This window comes from Caretta caretta, chromosome 10 (genome assembly GCF_965140235.1).
Source record: "Caretta caretta isolate rCarCar2 chromosome 10, rCarCar1.hap1, whole genome shotgun sequence".
Classification (NCBI taxonomy): Eukaryota; Metazoa; Chordata; order Testudines; family Cheloniidae; genus Caretta; species Caretta caretta.
In genome coordinates this window covers 65,963,773-65,977,963 of record NC_134215.1, presented here as the reverse complement: position 1 = coordinate 65,977,963, position 14,191 = coordinate 65,963,773, and the positions used below count along the sequence as shown (strand labels likewise).

The 14,191-nt window shown below is 38.2% G+C and overlaps 1 protein-coding gene across 2 annotated transcripts in view; it reads left to right on the top strand.

Moving 5' to 3' along the window:
- The window catches only part of SLC30A4 (solute carrier family 30 member 4), a 31,140-nt gene extending 17,223 nt beyond the window's left edge, over positions 1–13,917 (top strand). The window contains exons 4-9 of one of the 2 annotated variants that reach the window (XR_007358861.2): positions 6,621–6,774; positions 7,047–7,248; positions 7,532–7,637; positions 10,984–11,118; positions 11,757–13,421; positions 13,527–13,917. Coding sequence is in view for 1 of the 2 variants with exons in the window: in XM_048867142.2 (XP_048723099.1) it covers positions 6,621–6,774; positions 7,047–7,248; positions 7,532–7,637; positions 10,984–11,118; positions 11,757–11,911 (752 nt within the window). In the remaining variant the exon portion in view is untranslated. Of the gene's footprint in view, positions 1–6,620; positions 6,775–7,046; positions 7,249–7,531; positions 7,638–10,983; positions 11,119–11,756 lie in introns of both variants that reach the window. The other variant, XM_048867142.2, reaches the window with a different exon arrangement.
- The last annotated feature ends 274 nt before the right edge of the window (positions 13,918–14,191 follow it).

Genomic DNA, 14,191 nt, shown 5'->3' with positions numbered 1-14,191 from the left:
GTCCTTGCAACAAAGCCTGTTGCCAACTGTGCCCACATATCTATTCAGGGGACACCATCACAGGGCCTAATAACATCAGCCACGCTATCAGAGGCTCGTTCACCTGCACATCCGCCAATGTGATATATGCCATCATGTGCCAGCAATGCCCCTCTGCCATGTACATTGGTCAAACTGAACAGTCTCTACGTAAAAGAATAAATGGACACAAATCAGATGTCAAGAATTATAACATTCATAAACCAGTCAGAGAACACTTCAATCTCTCTGGTCACGCAATTACAGACATGAAGGTCGCTATCTTAAAACAAAAAAACTTCAAATCCAGATTCCAGCGAGAAACTGCTGAATTGGAATTCATTTGCAAATTGGATACTATTAATTTAGGCTTAAATAGAGACTGGGAGTGGCTAAGTCATTATGCAAGGTAGCCTATTTCCCCTTGTTTTTTCCTACCCCCCACAACCCCCGCAGACGTTCTGGTTAAACTTGGATTTATGCTGGAAATGGCCCACCTTGATTATCATACACATTGTAAGGAGAAAGAAAAGGAGTACTTGTGGCACCTTAGAGACTAACCAATTTATTTGAGCATAAGCTTTCGTGAGCTACAGCTCACTTCATCGGATGCATACTGTGGAAACTGCAGAAGACATTATATACACGGAGACCATGAAACAATACCTCCTCCCACCCCACTCTCCTGCTGGTAATAGCCTATCTAAAGTGATCACTCTCCTTACAATAACAGGTTTCAGAGTAACAGCCGTGTTAGTCTGTATTCGCAAAAAGAAAAGGAGTACTTGTGGTACCTTAGAGACTAACCAATTTATTTGAGCATAAGCTTTCGTGAGCTACAGCTCACTAGTACTCCTTTTCTTTTTTCTCCTTACAATGTGTACGATAATCAAGTTGGGCCATTTCCAGCACAAATCCAGGTTTTCTCACCCTCCGCCCCCGCTACACACAAACTCACTCTCCTGCTGGTAACAGCCCATCCAAAGTGACCACTCTCTTTACAATGTGTATGATAATCAAGGTGGGCCATTTCCAGCACAAATCCAGGTTTTCTCACCCTCCGCCTCCCCCCACACAAACTCACTCTCCTGCTGGTAATAGCCCATCCAAAGTGAATATAGACTAACAGGGCTGTTACTCTGAAACCTGTTATTGTAAGGAGAGTGGTCAGTTTGGATGAGCTATTACCAGCAGGAGAGTGAGTCTGTGTGTGTGTGTTTTGGGGACCGGGGGGGGGGGGGGGGGGGGGGGGGAGAAAACCTGGATTTGTGCTGGAAATGGCCCACCTTGATTATCATGCACATTGTAGGGAGAGTGGTCACTTTGGATGGGCTATTACCAGCAGGAGAGTGAGTTTGTGTGTGTGTGGGGGGGGGGGGGGCGGAGGGTGAGAAAACCTGGATTTGTGCTGGAAATGGCCCAACTTGATTATCATACACATTGTAAGGAGAGTGATTACTTTAGATAAGCTATTACCAGCAGGAGAGTGGGGTGGGAGGAGGTATTGTTTCATGGTCTCTGTGTATATAATGTCTTCTGCAGTTTCCACAGTATACATCACACGAAGTGAGCTGTAGCTCACGGAAGCTTATGCTCAAATAAATTGGTTAGTCTTTAAGGTGCCACAAGTACTCCTTTTCTTTTTGCGAATACAGACTAACACGGCTGTTACTCTGAAACCTGTCATTCTCCTAAAAGTCTTTACATTAAGAACCTTGTTATCAAATAATTTAACCCCACCATTAGTCTGAATTTCATGAAAGATATTATATAGAGAGAGCAGTGAATAATAAAAATTCAGCAAAAAAGAGCGAGCATCACTGATTCTGGTACAGAATAGAAAGCACCCTTTTCAAAAAAGCTGAGAATATGCATTAAATATCTCATGGCTTCTTAAACTGATGCACTCTGCACTTATTTTTTAGGTTACCTATATAGATATTAATGTTGGCAACATTACAAATACAATTAACTGTATTTCTATAACTACAGTTTTTGGTACTCTGAATTTCCAATACTTGAGAGAGCATTTTCATTTGTAAAAGGATTCCAGCAGCATCTAGCACATTAGCACTACTGATTATCTGTTTGCATTTCAGAGGAAATTAGCACTGCTATCACCTATTCCACCGCTATTTAAATGCGGAATGTATGTTGTGTCCTAGGCTTAATTCTCTTTGCAGCGATGAAAAGTAAGTGGATAAACTCAGAATCCTAGAATGGTTAGAAAAAATGGGGATGAAATATGGACAGAACATGCATATTCATATATTTAGAATGGGTTACTACACCTTTAAAACCAAAAGTACTTCAGTTTAACCATGATTTAAGTGGAGTTGTCTCTTTTCAACTAACTGGTTTAATCATAGATAGAGAATTTGGTAGCTCTCCATTGCTGGTGAGATTATGTCAATAGCTACAGAACTGATTGATCCCTTTAGACAGTGCTTGGTTAATTTAATGAGAAATGAGGGATTGCAGACAGACCAAATTCACATTGCCAGCAAGAAAGGGATTTCATTATAATCTTTTGCCAGGAAAAGCACTGGTTTCAGGCAGCTACAGAGAAAATTGCTTTGAATTAAAACAAAACTAATAAGTAGTCTGCTGGTGTATGGTAATGGAATGTGATTCATATGCCAACATTTCACATGACTGACGAATCTAAGAAATTGTGTTGTTTTAAGGACATCAGCATGAATAATTTGTTTCATAAAGAACTCCTGAAATTGCATGGATAACTCCAGGATTTTTTAAAGATGGGTATCTTTCTGACATCATCTCAGATCATGATGGCTGCCTCTCAGTGCCTGGTTAGAGCTTTATAATGCTGGTTCTTATCCAGGCAGTGACAGACTGAACAGCTGAGTGTGTTGGTGTGAGTTTCTTCCTGCCAACCCGATTTTAAAATTCAGCCTACGGCCCAAGTGATTCTGGTGACATCAAAAGCTTGTACAGAGCACACTTTTTACAATCATGTTGAATAAGTAAAATGAGGACAATTCCTTGGTAGAAACAATACATTCTGCAGCCATCAAAGAAACATTGTACATGCTTCAGAGTAGCAGCTGTGTTAGTCTGTATCCGCAAAAAAAACAGGAGTACTTGTGGCACCTTAGAGATTAACAAATTTATTAGAGCATAAGCTTTCGTGGGCTACAGCCAGTGATGAGCTGCCAAAAGCTGAAGAACCAGTTTGTTCACTTGCTCTGGGTCTTCGGCGGCACTTCAGCAGCAGGTCCTTCAGTTGCTCCGGGTCTTCGGCTGCACTGACGGACCCGCCACCGAAGTGCCACCGAAGACCCGGAATGAGTGAAGAATCTGCCACCGAAGTGCTGCCAAAGACCCGGAGCGCTGCCGGATGAGTAAAAATTAAAAAGGGATTCTCAGGGGAACCTCCCCAGCTGAGAGCTCAGGCGGGCCGGACAGGGCAGTCCCGCTTGCCAGATGTGGCCAGCGGGCCGGAGTTTGCCCACCCCTTTAACAACCGGTTCTAAACCAGCTTTGAAATTTAACAACTGGTTCACATGAACTGGTGCGAACCAGCTCCAGCTCACCAGTGGCTACAGCCCACTTCATCGCATGCTGACAGATCTAAGACATGGGGAGAACTGAGGCGGTTGTCAAATGCCAGCAAAGAACAACACTGTTGGAGTATATTATGCATCTGAGGATAGAATTTTGCTGCAGCTCTGAAAGAATTCATCGCAACATGTGTGGAATACAAGGAAATAACAGCTATACTTCTACATCTCGGAGAACAAATGAATATCAACTCTGATCTTTGAGGAATTGATACAGAAAGATAGAGGCTCTGGTAATTAACTGACAATGAGATTTTATCAGCAGTCCTGAATGACATTTTTAATTATTACAAATAATAATGATACAAATCATGCATACAGTCCTACAGATTTATATGCATTATAGGCTGGTCTGGCGGCACCATATCTTAAGATTTTCCCAACACTACCCATTATAAGACCCTGTTTTCAGTTACTTATGAAACTTTGCCAGACTTGACCTGTTTTCCATGCCAGGGATCTGCCTCAGGCTGAATATTTTGCAGTAAATAAAGCCTGGGGCCATACACTGAACAATGAGGAGAAAACAAAATATTGAATAGCTGATTATTAATTGAACACTATCCATCCTGTGCAGTGAATTAGGCAGGGTCCCGTGGAAAAAAATAGCATATGATCCTGTCATTAAAGATTGTATCATAATGCATGCAAATAAGGGTGGCAACTTAAGGTTGCACAGGCAACCTTAATTCGCCAACTTCTGAGTGCTTCACTTTGCAACCTTAATAATGTTTGTTTAACATAGTTATTTTATGTGTAATATTAAGCTATGTTTACTGACAGTCCAAACTCCGTGTGCAGGTAATAACATTACAAATGAAAAGAAAAGGAGTACTTGTGGCACCTTATGAAAATGAAAAGGAAGAGGACAAAATTATAACAAAATTCCAACGAATTGTGCTTCCAATAATATGTAACCTGGCTAGAGTTAAATTGTCCATCTCCCCCACAGTTTCCACCAGTTTTTAAGAAACAGTTTAACTTGGCTGTAAAAACTGTTTTGCTAGTATGGTGGTGCAAACCTGTGTGGATGGGGCTCAGAATGTTCAGCTGTTGTTGAGACCAAGCAATTATTTTTCAATAACAATTTTTAAATCCTGTTTCCTAATATGGGAAAAATTGTCATATAGATGGTGCCAAAGTAACATAGGTTGTTTACAATTTCTTTGTTATCAGGGAATCAGGAGGAACAAAAACAACAACAAAAAAGAATAAGCCTCTCTCACTGAGTTCTTCATGCTGTAGTTACAGTAACATGCAGATATTCTAAGAACTGCCTATGTGGATCTTATAAAATGCACATTCGACTCCGGTTTTTATAGGCTAGTTGAATTACATTACCTACACACTAATTGCTCCTCCTCTGTGGATGTCCCCCAGGCGGTTACACCAGTGAGGTTCCTCTGTGTAGGAGCATGCAGATACCCTGTGTGGCATAATGCAGGGGGCAGAATGCAGAGAGGACTCCTCCATTGGATAGATCCTTCCATCCTCTTCCCTTCCTGGGGAAGACAGATGCATCAGAACCCACTGTAGCTGTTTCTGTGGAGTGGCTGCAGACACACTTCATAGCTTCAGTGTGCAAGGAGATTTTTCTCTCTACATCCATCCAGTGCCTGGCTACTTGGGCTGGCTATTGTATTGTTGATTTGCTCCAAGAACCTGCTTATACTGAAAAAAACTTGTTGGGGCATGCACCTACAGCATGGTAGTCCTCCAATATGGTTAACCAGTTGATCTTACAATTTAGATAGGAAAGAACTGTGTCCCTAAATTATGCTACAGCCTTCGACAGCTTTTGAGTCCTTCCTCCCTAGTCCCCATTGAGGCCCTATGCACCAAGCCCTGCTGCTCACACTCAGTATTTGGGATGTGATTTTGCATAAAACAGAAATCTCTAAAGGGTTCCCAAACCCTAAGGAATGGGCCTTTCAGTAACTTATATTTATTAGAGCAAATTTATTTTAAAAGTTGGAAGAGCTACTTCAAGTCTTGCATGATATTTGTTGTCTAGGATTGGGACCTGATGCGCCACTTTCTTGCATCTTGTGTGTCCTGAACACTATTGTAAAGCGGCAGTATAATGTCACCAGATCAGAATGGCAGTGTTTTACACCTGCTTTGTGCAGGCATAAATCATTACAAAAGGTGCCAGGCACTGCAGAATCAGGCCCTTTGATTCCTATGTTTATTCACGTTTTTATTTTCTTTTGATTTAGAATAAATGAAAAGCACCCATATACAGGCTCTGTAGGCTGTGCAAGTTATTTAAAATTACAATACCAAAATGCAATACAATCAAGGTTAACAATACTCTTAACTCTTGGAAAAGTACAGATTCATTAGCCGTTAGGTAACAGCATATTAAAGCAAATACAAAAGATTCGTTTAGCGATTAGGTAACATTTTATAACAGGACTGTACAATAAATCATATATACTCACACCTCTCAAGAGTTTTGCTCCCAGTATGTATTCTGATTTTGTATTGTGTGGTGCAGTGATTATTATCTTCTTTTGTCTTCGTCTCCGTCTAAAGCACAAAACTGTGCATCTTTAAAACAATACAGCACCAATTAATAGTTCATGCAAAATATTCAGATTGATATAGTGTACATTTAAAAAGTAACTGTGTCTAGTTTACAAACAGGTCAGTCTTATGGTTTCAGAGCTCCTAGCTTTGGCCACATTGGATCAGGCCTTTATCTGCAACTGCATTAGGCACAGCTTCCAGTTAGCTTGGGAATCTCCTGAACCCACCTAGAAATAATGACCTAAACAGAGGAAATATATTTCCAGGAACAAAGCTGATACGAGAGTGTGTATTATCTGATTAACACAAATTGTCCTGTTTGTCGACTGTATCTTCGGAATTTGACTTGATTCACAACATATTTTAAGGCATGAGAATCTACTGAAAATCAATTATTGCCTTGTAAAAAACGACAAATGAAATTTTAAATAGGCTATAGTAGATCTAAAAGTCACTCTTGTAATGTTGTTCCCTTTTTGTTTGCAGAGGTGTTGTCAGCCCTTGTTAGTGTATTGCTGGTATATATCCTAATGGTGGTATTCTTGTATGAAGCTGTTCAAAGAACTATCCATATGGACTATGAAATTAATGGAGATATAATGCTCATTACAGCAGCTGTTGGCGTTGCAGTAAACTTGATGTAAGCTTTGTTTCCCTACATTGATATTCCTTGTATACATTTACAAAATACAATATGTAGATGAATTCATTCACAGCTTGTAATATTTATCTTTATTGAATCAGTCTCAATCACTTGGGAATTTTATTTGTACGCTAGTGGGTTTTTTTTGGGGTCTCTTCATGCTCACAAAATGAGACATGCAGTAGTAATGAATGTAATATTTTTCTCCATCCTTTGGTCGAAATATTTTAAAATCGTGTCAGTCTTATTCCTTTTCCTTTCATTTTCAGAATGGGATTTTTACTGAATCAGTCAGGTCACCTTCATTCCCATTCACACTCCCAAGTACCTGCATCAAACACTCCTAACACAGCCCATGGGCATAGCCAGGGACACAGCAGCCTTGCAGTGAGAGCAGCATTTGTCCATGCCCTGGGGGACTTGGTACAGAGTATTGGTGTGCTTGTAGCTGCATACATCATACGTTTCAAGGTAGGACGTTGCTAGTCTTTTGTGACTGTGGATTTTCTTATGTTAACCCCTATACTAGATTAAAGGACCTTTTTTATAAGATATAGAGATATTCAGTGTTTGTTGTTTTCTAGTAATATAAATTCATCCAAAATGAGTACCATGCACATATTTTCTAAATAGTCTTCAACAGAATATAAAATCAAGTGAGAGCTAAAAGTGGTTGAATCTTACTGGACCAAGACTTTTTTGAATCTTTACTAGAAGCCTATTTCCTTACAAACTCTTAATCTGTACCTTGCAGCCAGAATACAAGATTGCTGACCCTATATGTACTTACATATTCTCAATACTTGTGGTTTTTACAACAGTCCGAATCATACGGGACACAGGAGTTATTATACTGGAAGGTAAGATCTGTATAAATTCTGTGATACTTTTCTTTAATTTTACATGTCAGCTAGCAGTGAAAGTTACATTTTGTGGTAATGGCTAATTCTTTGTTATTTCTCTGTTGTACAAAATGTTCACTAAGTATATTTAAATCATATTGAATAAGTGATCACAGACATCATGGTCTAGATTCTTGGATGGGTTACAACCATTTACATGGCACCACAAGCAGAACCTAGCCACAGAGCCAACTTATCCAGCCATCAGAGGATTGCCCAAGTGTAGGGGGATCACTAGTGGCACAGAGGTGTCGTAATGGCCCCTATGCCTTCCCTGCTGCTATATAGGGGGCATGTCTGTGGCTTCCCTTTTCCCCACTGTTGTTTCAGCCTTTGGGGTCACTGGGAGCTGGTATAACTTAGAGCAGTCTTCAGGCTACTTTAACTTATGCCAAATAACAAATGCCTGGCACACAGCTTGCCCAGAATTTGGAAGGCAAAGGTGAAGTTTACAGCACCCATGCATGTTCCCTCCTCCAGCCCCAATCCTGTACTATATGCTTCTCTGCCGTAGCCAAGCACCTGGCTCCGCATTTTACTTTAACTTGAAAAGTAAATGCTTACAAAACACAAAGAGACAAACCTGGGTCAAAAAGCTGTACACGCAGGCTGTGTCTACACTAATCTTCCCCCCCCTCAAATTTCCCACCATTGTTATTGCACCATTGGTGCACTTCTACTGGTGGTAGCAACAGTGGAAGCACAGGTGTAGCTTGGTCATTGCTTTTTAGTTATTATGTCGTCTTAGCCTGTGCGGAGCAGATCTAGACAACATGGTGGTTAAAATGCCAGCAGCCTCCAGTGCATTGTTTTAACTAGCAGTCCGACTGTGGAAATGCAACTATGGTATCAGTGAAGGAAATATTAGGGAGAAAGGGCTAATGCAAACATGGCCATAAAGTTGCTGGGTATCTGACACTCTGCTTTGTTGAATTATGGTTTCAAGTCAAAAACTCTGAACAGGGCCTCACCAATCTTGATTGTCAAATGTGTTTTCTTCCTTAATAAATAAATAAAATAAAAGGTTCATTGAGAGGGCAAAAACGGTGAACTGTGCCTATTATTAAGATGTCTCAATTAGTTCCAGGGTAGTGGCATTGAGATTTAGCCAAAGAAAATAGACAAGGAGTGGCTGCATTGCTAAATATATATATATAATTAAAATCAGCTACTGTACCAGAAGACTGGAGGATAGCTATATTAGATGTATATTTTAAAAAGGTGCTAGGGATGGCTATGGGGATTATTTTAATAGTAAGAAGATTATTGGTTGGGAAAATATAAATATAAAAATAGCATTAGAAAAATATAGAGTTATAACCAACTACAGTAGATGAACATGATAGGGACAAAACTACATCTTGTATAAAAGAATATCATGTTTCTCTAGTATATCAGATTTTTTTTGAGAGCGTCAACAAAATAGTAGATTACTTTTATATGTTGATGGGTTCTCAATGAATTATAATCCTTGAATTGAAAGACAGAGGAGTCAATGGAAATAGATCAATGAAAACATTGCTCAATATTTGTCATCCTATTTCTAAAAAGAGAGCAGAAATAGAAAAGGTTCAGAGAAGAGGAACAAAAATGAGTGAGATCCATGGAAAAATTGGTCACACTTTATATTAAGCTTCCGTTTATAGTTTATGAAGTATTAATACTCGATTAATAGATGTTTTACTAAATGGTTAAATTGGTTGTTATAAAGTGCAACAGATCAAAAGGTTTTTTGTAAATCATGTCTTATAATCATCTATAACACCTTCTAATGATGTGCTTAAAGCCATCTATAACATATACTCCTCATGTCTGTAACATGTAGAGCTGGTTAAATTTCCTAGTGGAAAATGTCATTTTTGTCAAAATTGAAAGCTTTCCCGAGAAATAGTTCATTCTGGCAATTTTTTAAATATTCTAGTTGTGAGAATCATATTGAAGAATTTGTTTCAAGTTGACGGTTTGAAGCGAAGCAATGCTTTTTCTTTCAAAATGTGAATTTGAAACTTTTTTTCATTTAAAGGGTTATTTGAAAAGAAAAAATTGTCATTTCAAGAGGAAAAAATGTTTCAGTGTGTTGAATCATTTTGATCAAAAATGCCAAAATTTTCATGTTGACATTTCCTGTTTGAAAATTTTTGGAATCGTTCATTCCATGTATTTTTTTTCAATATTTTGATTTTCCATTCTGATTCAGAACAGAAACAAAATTTTGAAATGTCGGGACTTTCTATGAGACAAAACTTCCAGTTTCTGATTAGTAACATGTTCATAGACTGTTAGAAATCATTTATTAACCTTTACAAATGATTTATGAATGGAATCTTAATATAAAGTGTGATCAAAAAGCTTCCATAATAGGTTAAAAAGGTGAAGCGTATTTAGAAAGGCTATTAATATGTGGCATGTTGGATGTATATATATTATTTAGTGACTGGTGTAGGAAGGTGCTTCTATTTTTTTCCCTCATGACATGATGAAATTAAAAGGCAGCAAATTTCAAAAACTGATAAAAGGAAATACTTTTTATACAACTTATAATTAACCTGTGAAACTCACTGTCTCAATAAGATCTTGTGGCAAAGAACACATTAGGATTTTTAAAAAAGGATTAGAAAGTTACATGAATAATATCTGCAGTTACATTAGCTAGAATAAATATTTATAAGTGATATCAATCCTCATGCTTCCAGATGTAAACATCCACTGATTTCTTGGGTTAAGAAGAAACTCTCCCCAGAGTGATATTACATAATTGTGCACCATGAGGGGGTTTTACACCTTCCTTTGAAGTATCTGGTACACAGCACTGTCACATGAAGGATTCAGAGACGGTTGGGACAGTTACATGGAGAAGAAGAATATCCAGAGTAATGACAGCTAACACAAAAAATGAGTTTTGGAAGGGATGTGCTTCAAGATCTAAGCCAGTCTCTAGCTAGTAGGAGGTAGAATGAGACTGTCGGGGTGACCGACTATTCCATAGATGCCTACCGCGGGGTTTCTTACATTTTCCTGTGAAGCATCTGGTGCAGGCAACTCTTGGAGACAAGATTCTGGACTGGATGGCCTGAGGTCTGAGCCAATAGTGCAGTTCCTATGTTACTGGATTGGAAGGATTACTGTCCTGATTCAATGTGGCAATTCCTATGTTCTTCGCCGATAACTTAGATACCACTAGTCACTTTAAATGTTCCAAGAACTATTTGTTTGTCTTCTTGTGACCTTTCATAATATTTTACTTTGAAAATCAGTGTGTGTATTAATTAGAAACAATTAATTTCCCCTCATTCTAATACTGTAGGGGTTCCAAAGCATTTGAATGTAGACCGCATTAAAGAAGACTTAATGAAAATTGAAGATGTTTTTTCGATAGAAGATTTGAATGTTTGGTCTCTCACTGCAGGAAAAACTACTGCCATAGTCCACTTGCAATTAGGTAAGTAACTGCATAGTACACCTACAATGGTACAGCTATAGATAAGCCTTAGCTGCAGAAAGAACTTTGACTCTGTCTTTATGCTTCTGATTAAATTGAGCTGTGAAGTATCCATTTTGGGAACAAGGCTTTTAACTACACTTTGCATAGAAAATGGCTTGCTTATAAAATATATAAAACTTCTCCTATCCTGGGTATATTACAGAGAGCTGTGCAAGAAAACGCACTGCTGGAAAGATCAGGAGCAAATACTGTTTGATCAGATTCATTAAAAAAGGAAAAAAATGATGATTTTGCACAGATTTTTTCACCAAAAAACACAGTTTTCCCACCATAGGCGGTAAAACAACATAAGACCCTTTGTATAAAAAAATCAACACAGACCTCTCTAGGGGCTGCATGCTACCCACCCAAGTCTGATATTTTTGTATTGTCCACAGAAAGCATAGACAAAAAATCTGGATCTTTTTTGTCTGTCAGATCCTTAATTTTATCAGCGTTAAGGATCTGAGTGCAGGATCAGGGCCTAAAGGCACACGATAATGGGGCAGTCATACCAGCTGTAATGCATAGTGAAGCAGGTGGATTGTCAGATTTTTGAAGGATGACGTGTATTGATGATTTTCTTCATTTTCCAGTTCCAGGTAGTTCACGTAAATGGGAGGAAGTTCAGTCCAAGGCCAGACACTTGCTGCTGAACACATTTGGAATGTATAAATGCTCTGTCCAGCTTCAGAGTTACAAGCACCAAGTAAACACGACATGTGCAAGTTGCCAGAGTTCCAGTGCCTAATTTCATACATTTTGGGAACGGCTGCCTTTTGCTTTATCTTGTCGTCAAAGACTAAAAAGCAATAAATGCAAAACTAAAATGATGGAATGGAATCCCATATGTGGGGAGTTGTACCAGTATTTGATGCCAGAGGGAGAACTGGTCCTGCAAAAAGTGCAGGAGATACCCCACAGAAAAATGTATTGGCTCTCTCTCGCTCTGACCAATTTATTGTCAGCTCAATATGATTTTCAGACAAAGATGTTTCCACAATATTGTTTACAGGTTGTGATATGGCTCTGCAGATACCTCATCAATTACACTTCAGTTTTGTCAATTGTGTACCACTAATGTACCTGCGTTCCAAACGGAGCATAAAGAATTCAGTATTTGAGTTAAAAAATTTTTAAAAGTTGATTATGTCAGGGGTCCATAACACTTAAAGATCCCTAAAGTGGTTATACAGTATTTTTGTAATACAGTTTTTAATATATTAACTTGGAAGATGGTGCATACAGTGCTAGCTAAACCATTTGATAAACTGTCTTCAGAAAATTGCCAAATATAGAATTTACTGCACCCATACCAGAAATTTAGATTTAATGCAGGCATTCAAAGGTCCAAAGCAAGAGGTCCTTACCCAGGCAAAATTTCCGTTGCCTAATTAGAGACTTCAGGACTGGACCCAAAATGTTTTAAGTGATCAGTTATCTTTCATGTATTTTAGTATGGCATGTATACCTTAGAAGCACTTATTTATTTAACAAAGTTTTGACTCTTAAGACGATTTTATTATTAGTGAAATTGAATGTGTAAAACCTTTTAACTTGATTCAAAGGTCAATTAATTAGCATTAATTCTAATTAGAATTAATAAATGTGCTGTAGGAAACATTTTTCATGATTATTTTGCATTGTGAAAAGAAAATTATAGAAACCATGTTAACTATGAAGATACTGTCAGATAATCAGACATGCAACACACAGATATTCTAACAGGAATGTAGGGAGGAGAGATTTCAGATATGTTCCCCAAATTTAGAATTTTAATAATCTGTTAATTTCATTTTTGCATTTCCTTTAGAGAAGTACATTCTGTGCATGATATATGATGTCCAGAATCCCATGGAACTGAGTCTCACAGGCTCTCTATAAATCCTCTGCACTTTGATTTTATAGGGGGCAAATCTACTCAGTCTTTCTGATCTGCCTGTGGTTACAGCCGCCATGTATCCTCCTCACTAAAGGCCGGAAGAATATAGACTGCAAAAGCTGAAAAGAAAACCAGAATTTGGCCTCAGATCTCTGTTGCACTTTGATCTCTATCCAGAACTTCCGCTGACATCAATAATAGTTCTGTGCATGTATCAGAAAAGATAACTTTTGCCCTACATTGACAGCTTTGCTGTTCAGCTGTAAATACCAAGGCAACATACTGTTTTGAGACCTGCTACTGTTTCATACTTAATTTCATCAAACTCATTTGTAGCTGCAATTAGAACTAAAACATGGCTTGTTTGCTTTCTCTTGAGGTAGGGAATCAGATGATAAAATTTCAGAGATACTAATTAACAGCACAGTATTAGTTTGGACAAAATGCATATAACACTGGATTATGTTTGTATTTCTTCCAACAGAGAGAAGGAACATGACAATACAGTATGCCAGCATCTTCAGCTCAGAGGTTGAGTACCAGTGTCTTTGGGACGCTTATGCTTCAGTACATACAGTATATCACCAATAAAGCCATATCACAGTTATGAAAAATTGTGTATCCTTTCTATATGAACTTTCTGAAAACCAGGTATTTTGCACATACTGGCTATTCAAGTAGGATTTTATGAAGTTGCGGTTTACAGTCAATGTAGTTAGAAGTTGGAGTATGATAAACTTGTATTGTATTTGGAGTTTTTTATTGTAATGATATACTATACATTTGTTTAACTGAAAAAAGCAAAAATATGTTGCTTTACTGTGGGATTTATTAAATCAGTTATTAAACTACACATTATAAAATATTTATTCATACTGCTGGCTCTAGCCTATTTCTTTTGATTCCCCTTGCAATTATGTTTTGTAGTATTCCTTACATGAAGTCATGTACTCAGTTTTGAGGTACTATATTTAGATCACTGGCTTACTTCCTTATACAGTGGCATCCCCATAGTCTTTTGTCTTCCACCATGTAGTGCTTATGCTTTTAAAAACACACACATACATTAAAGGTTGTTCTGTTAGCCACACTTTCTTTTAAGTACCTAGCAAGACCATTCTTGGAACACTGTGTTTAGTTCTGGGCCTC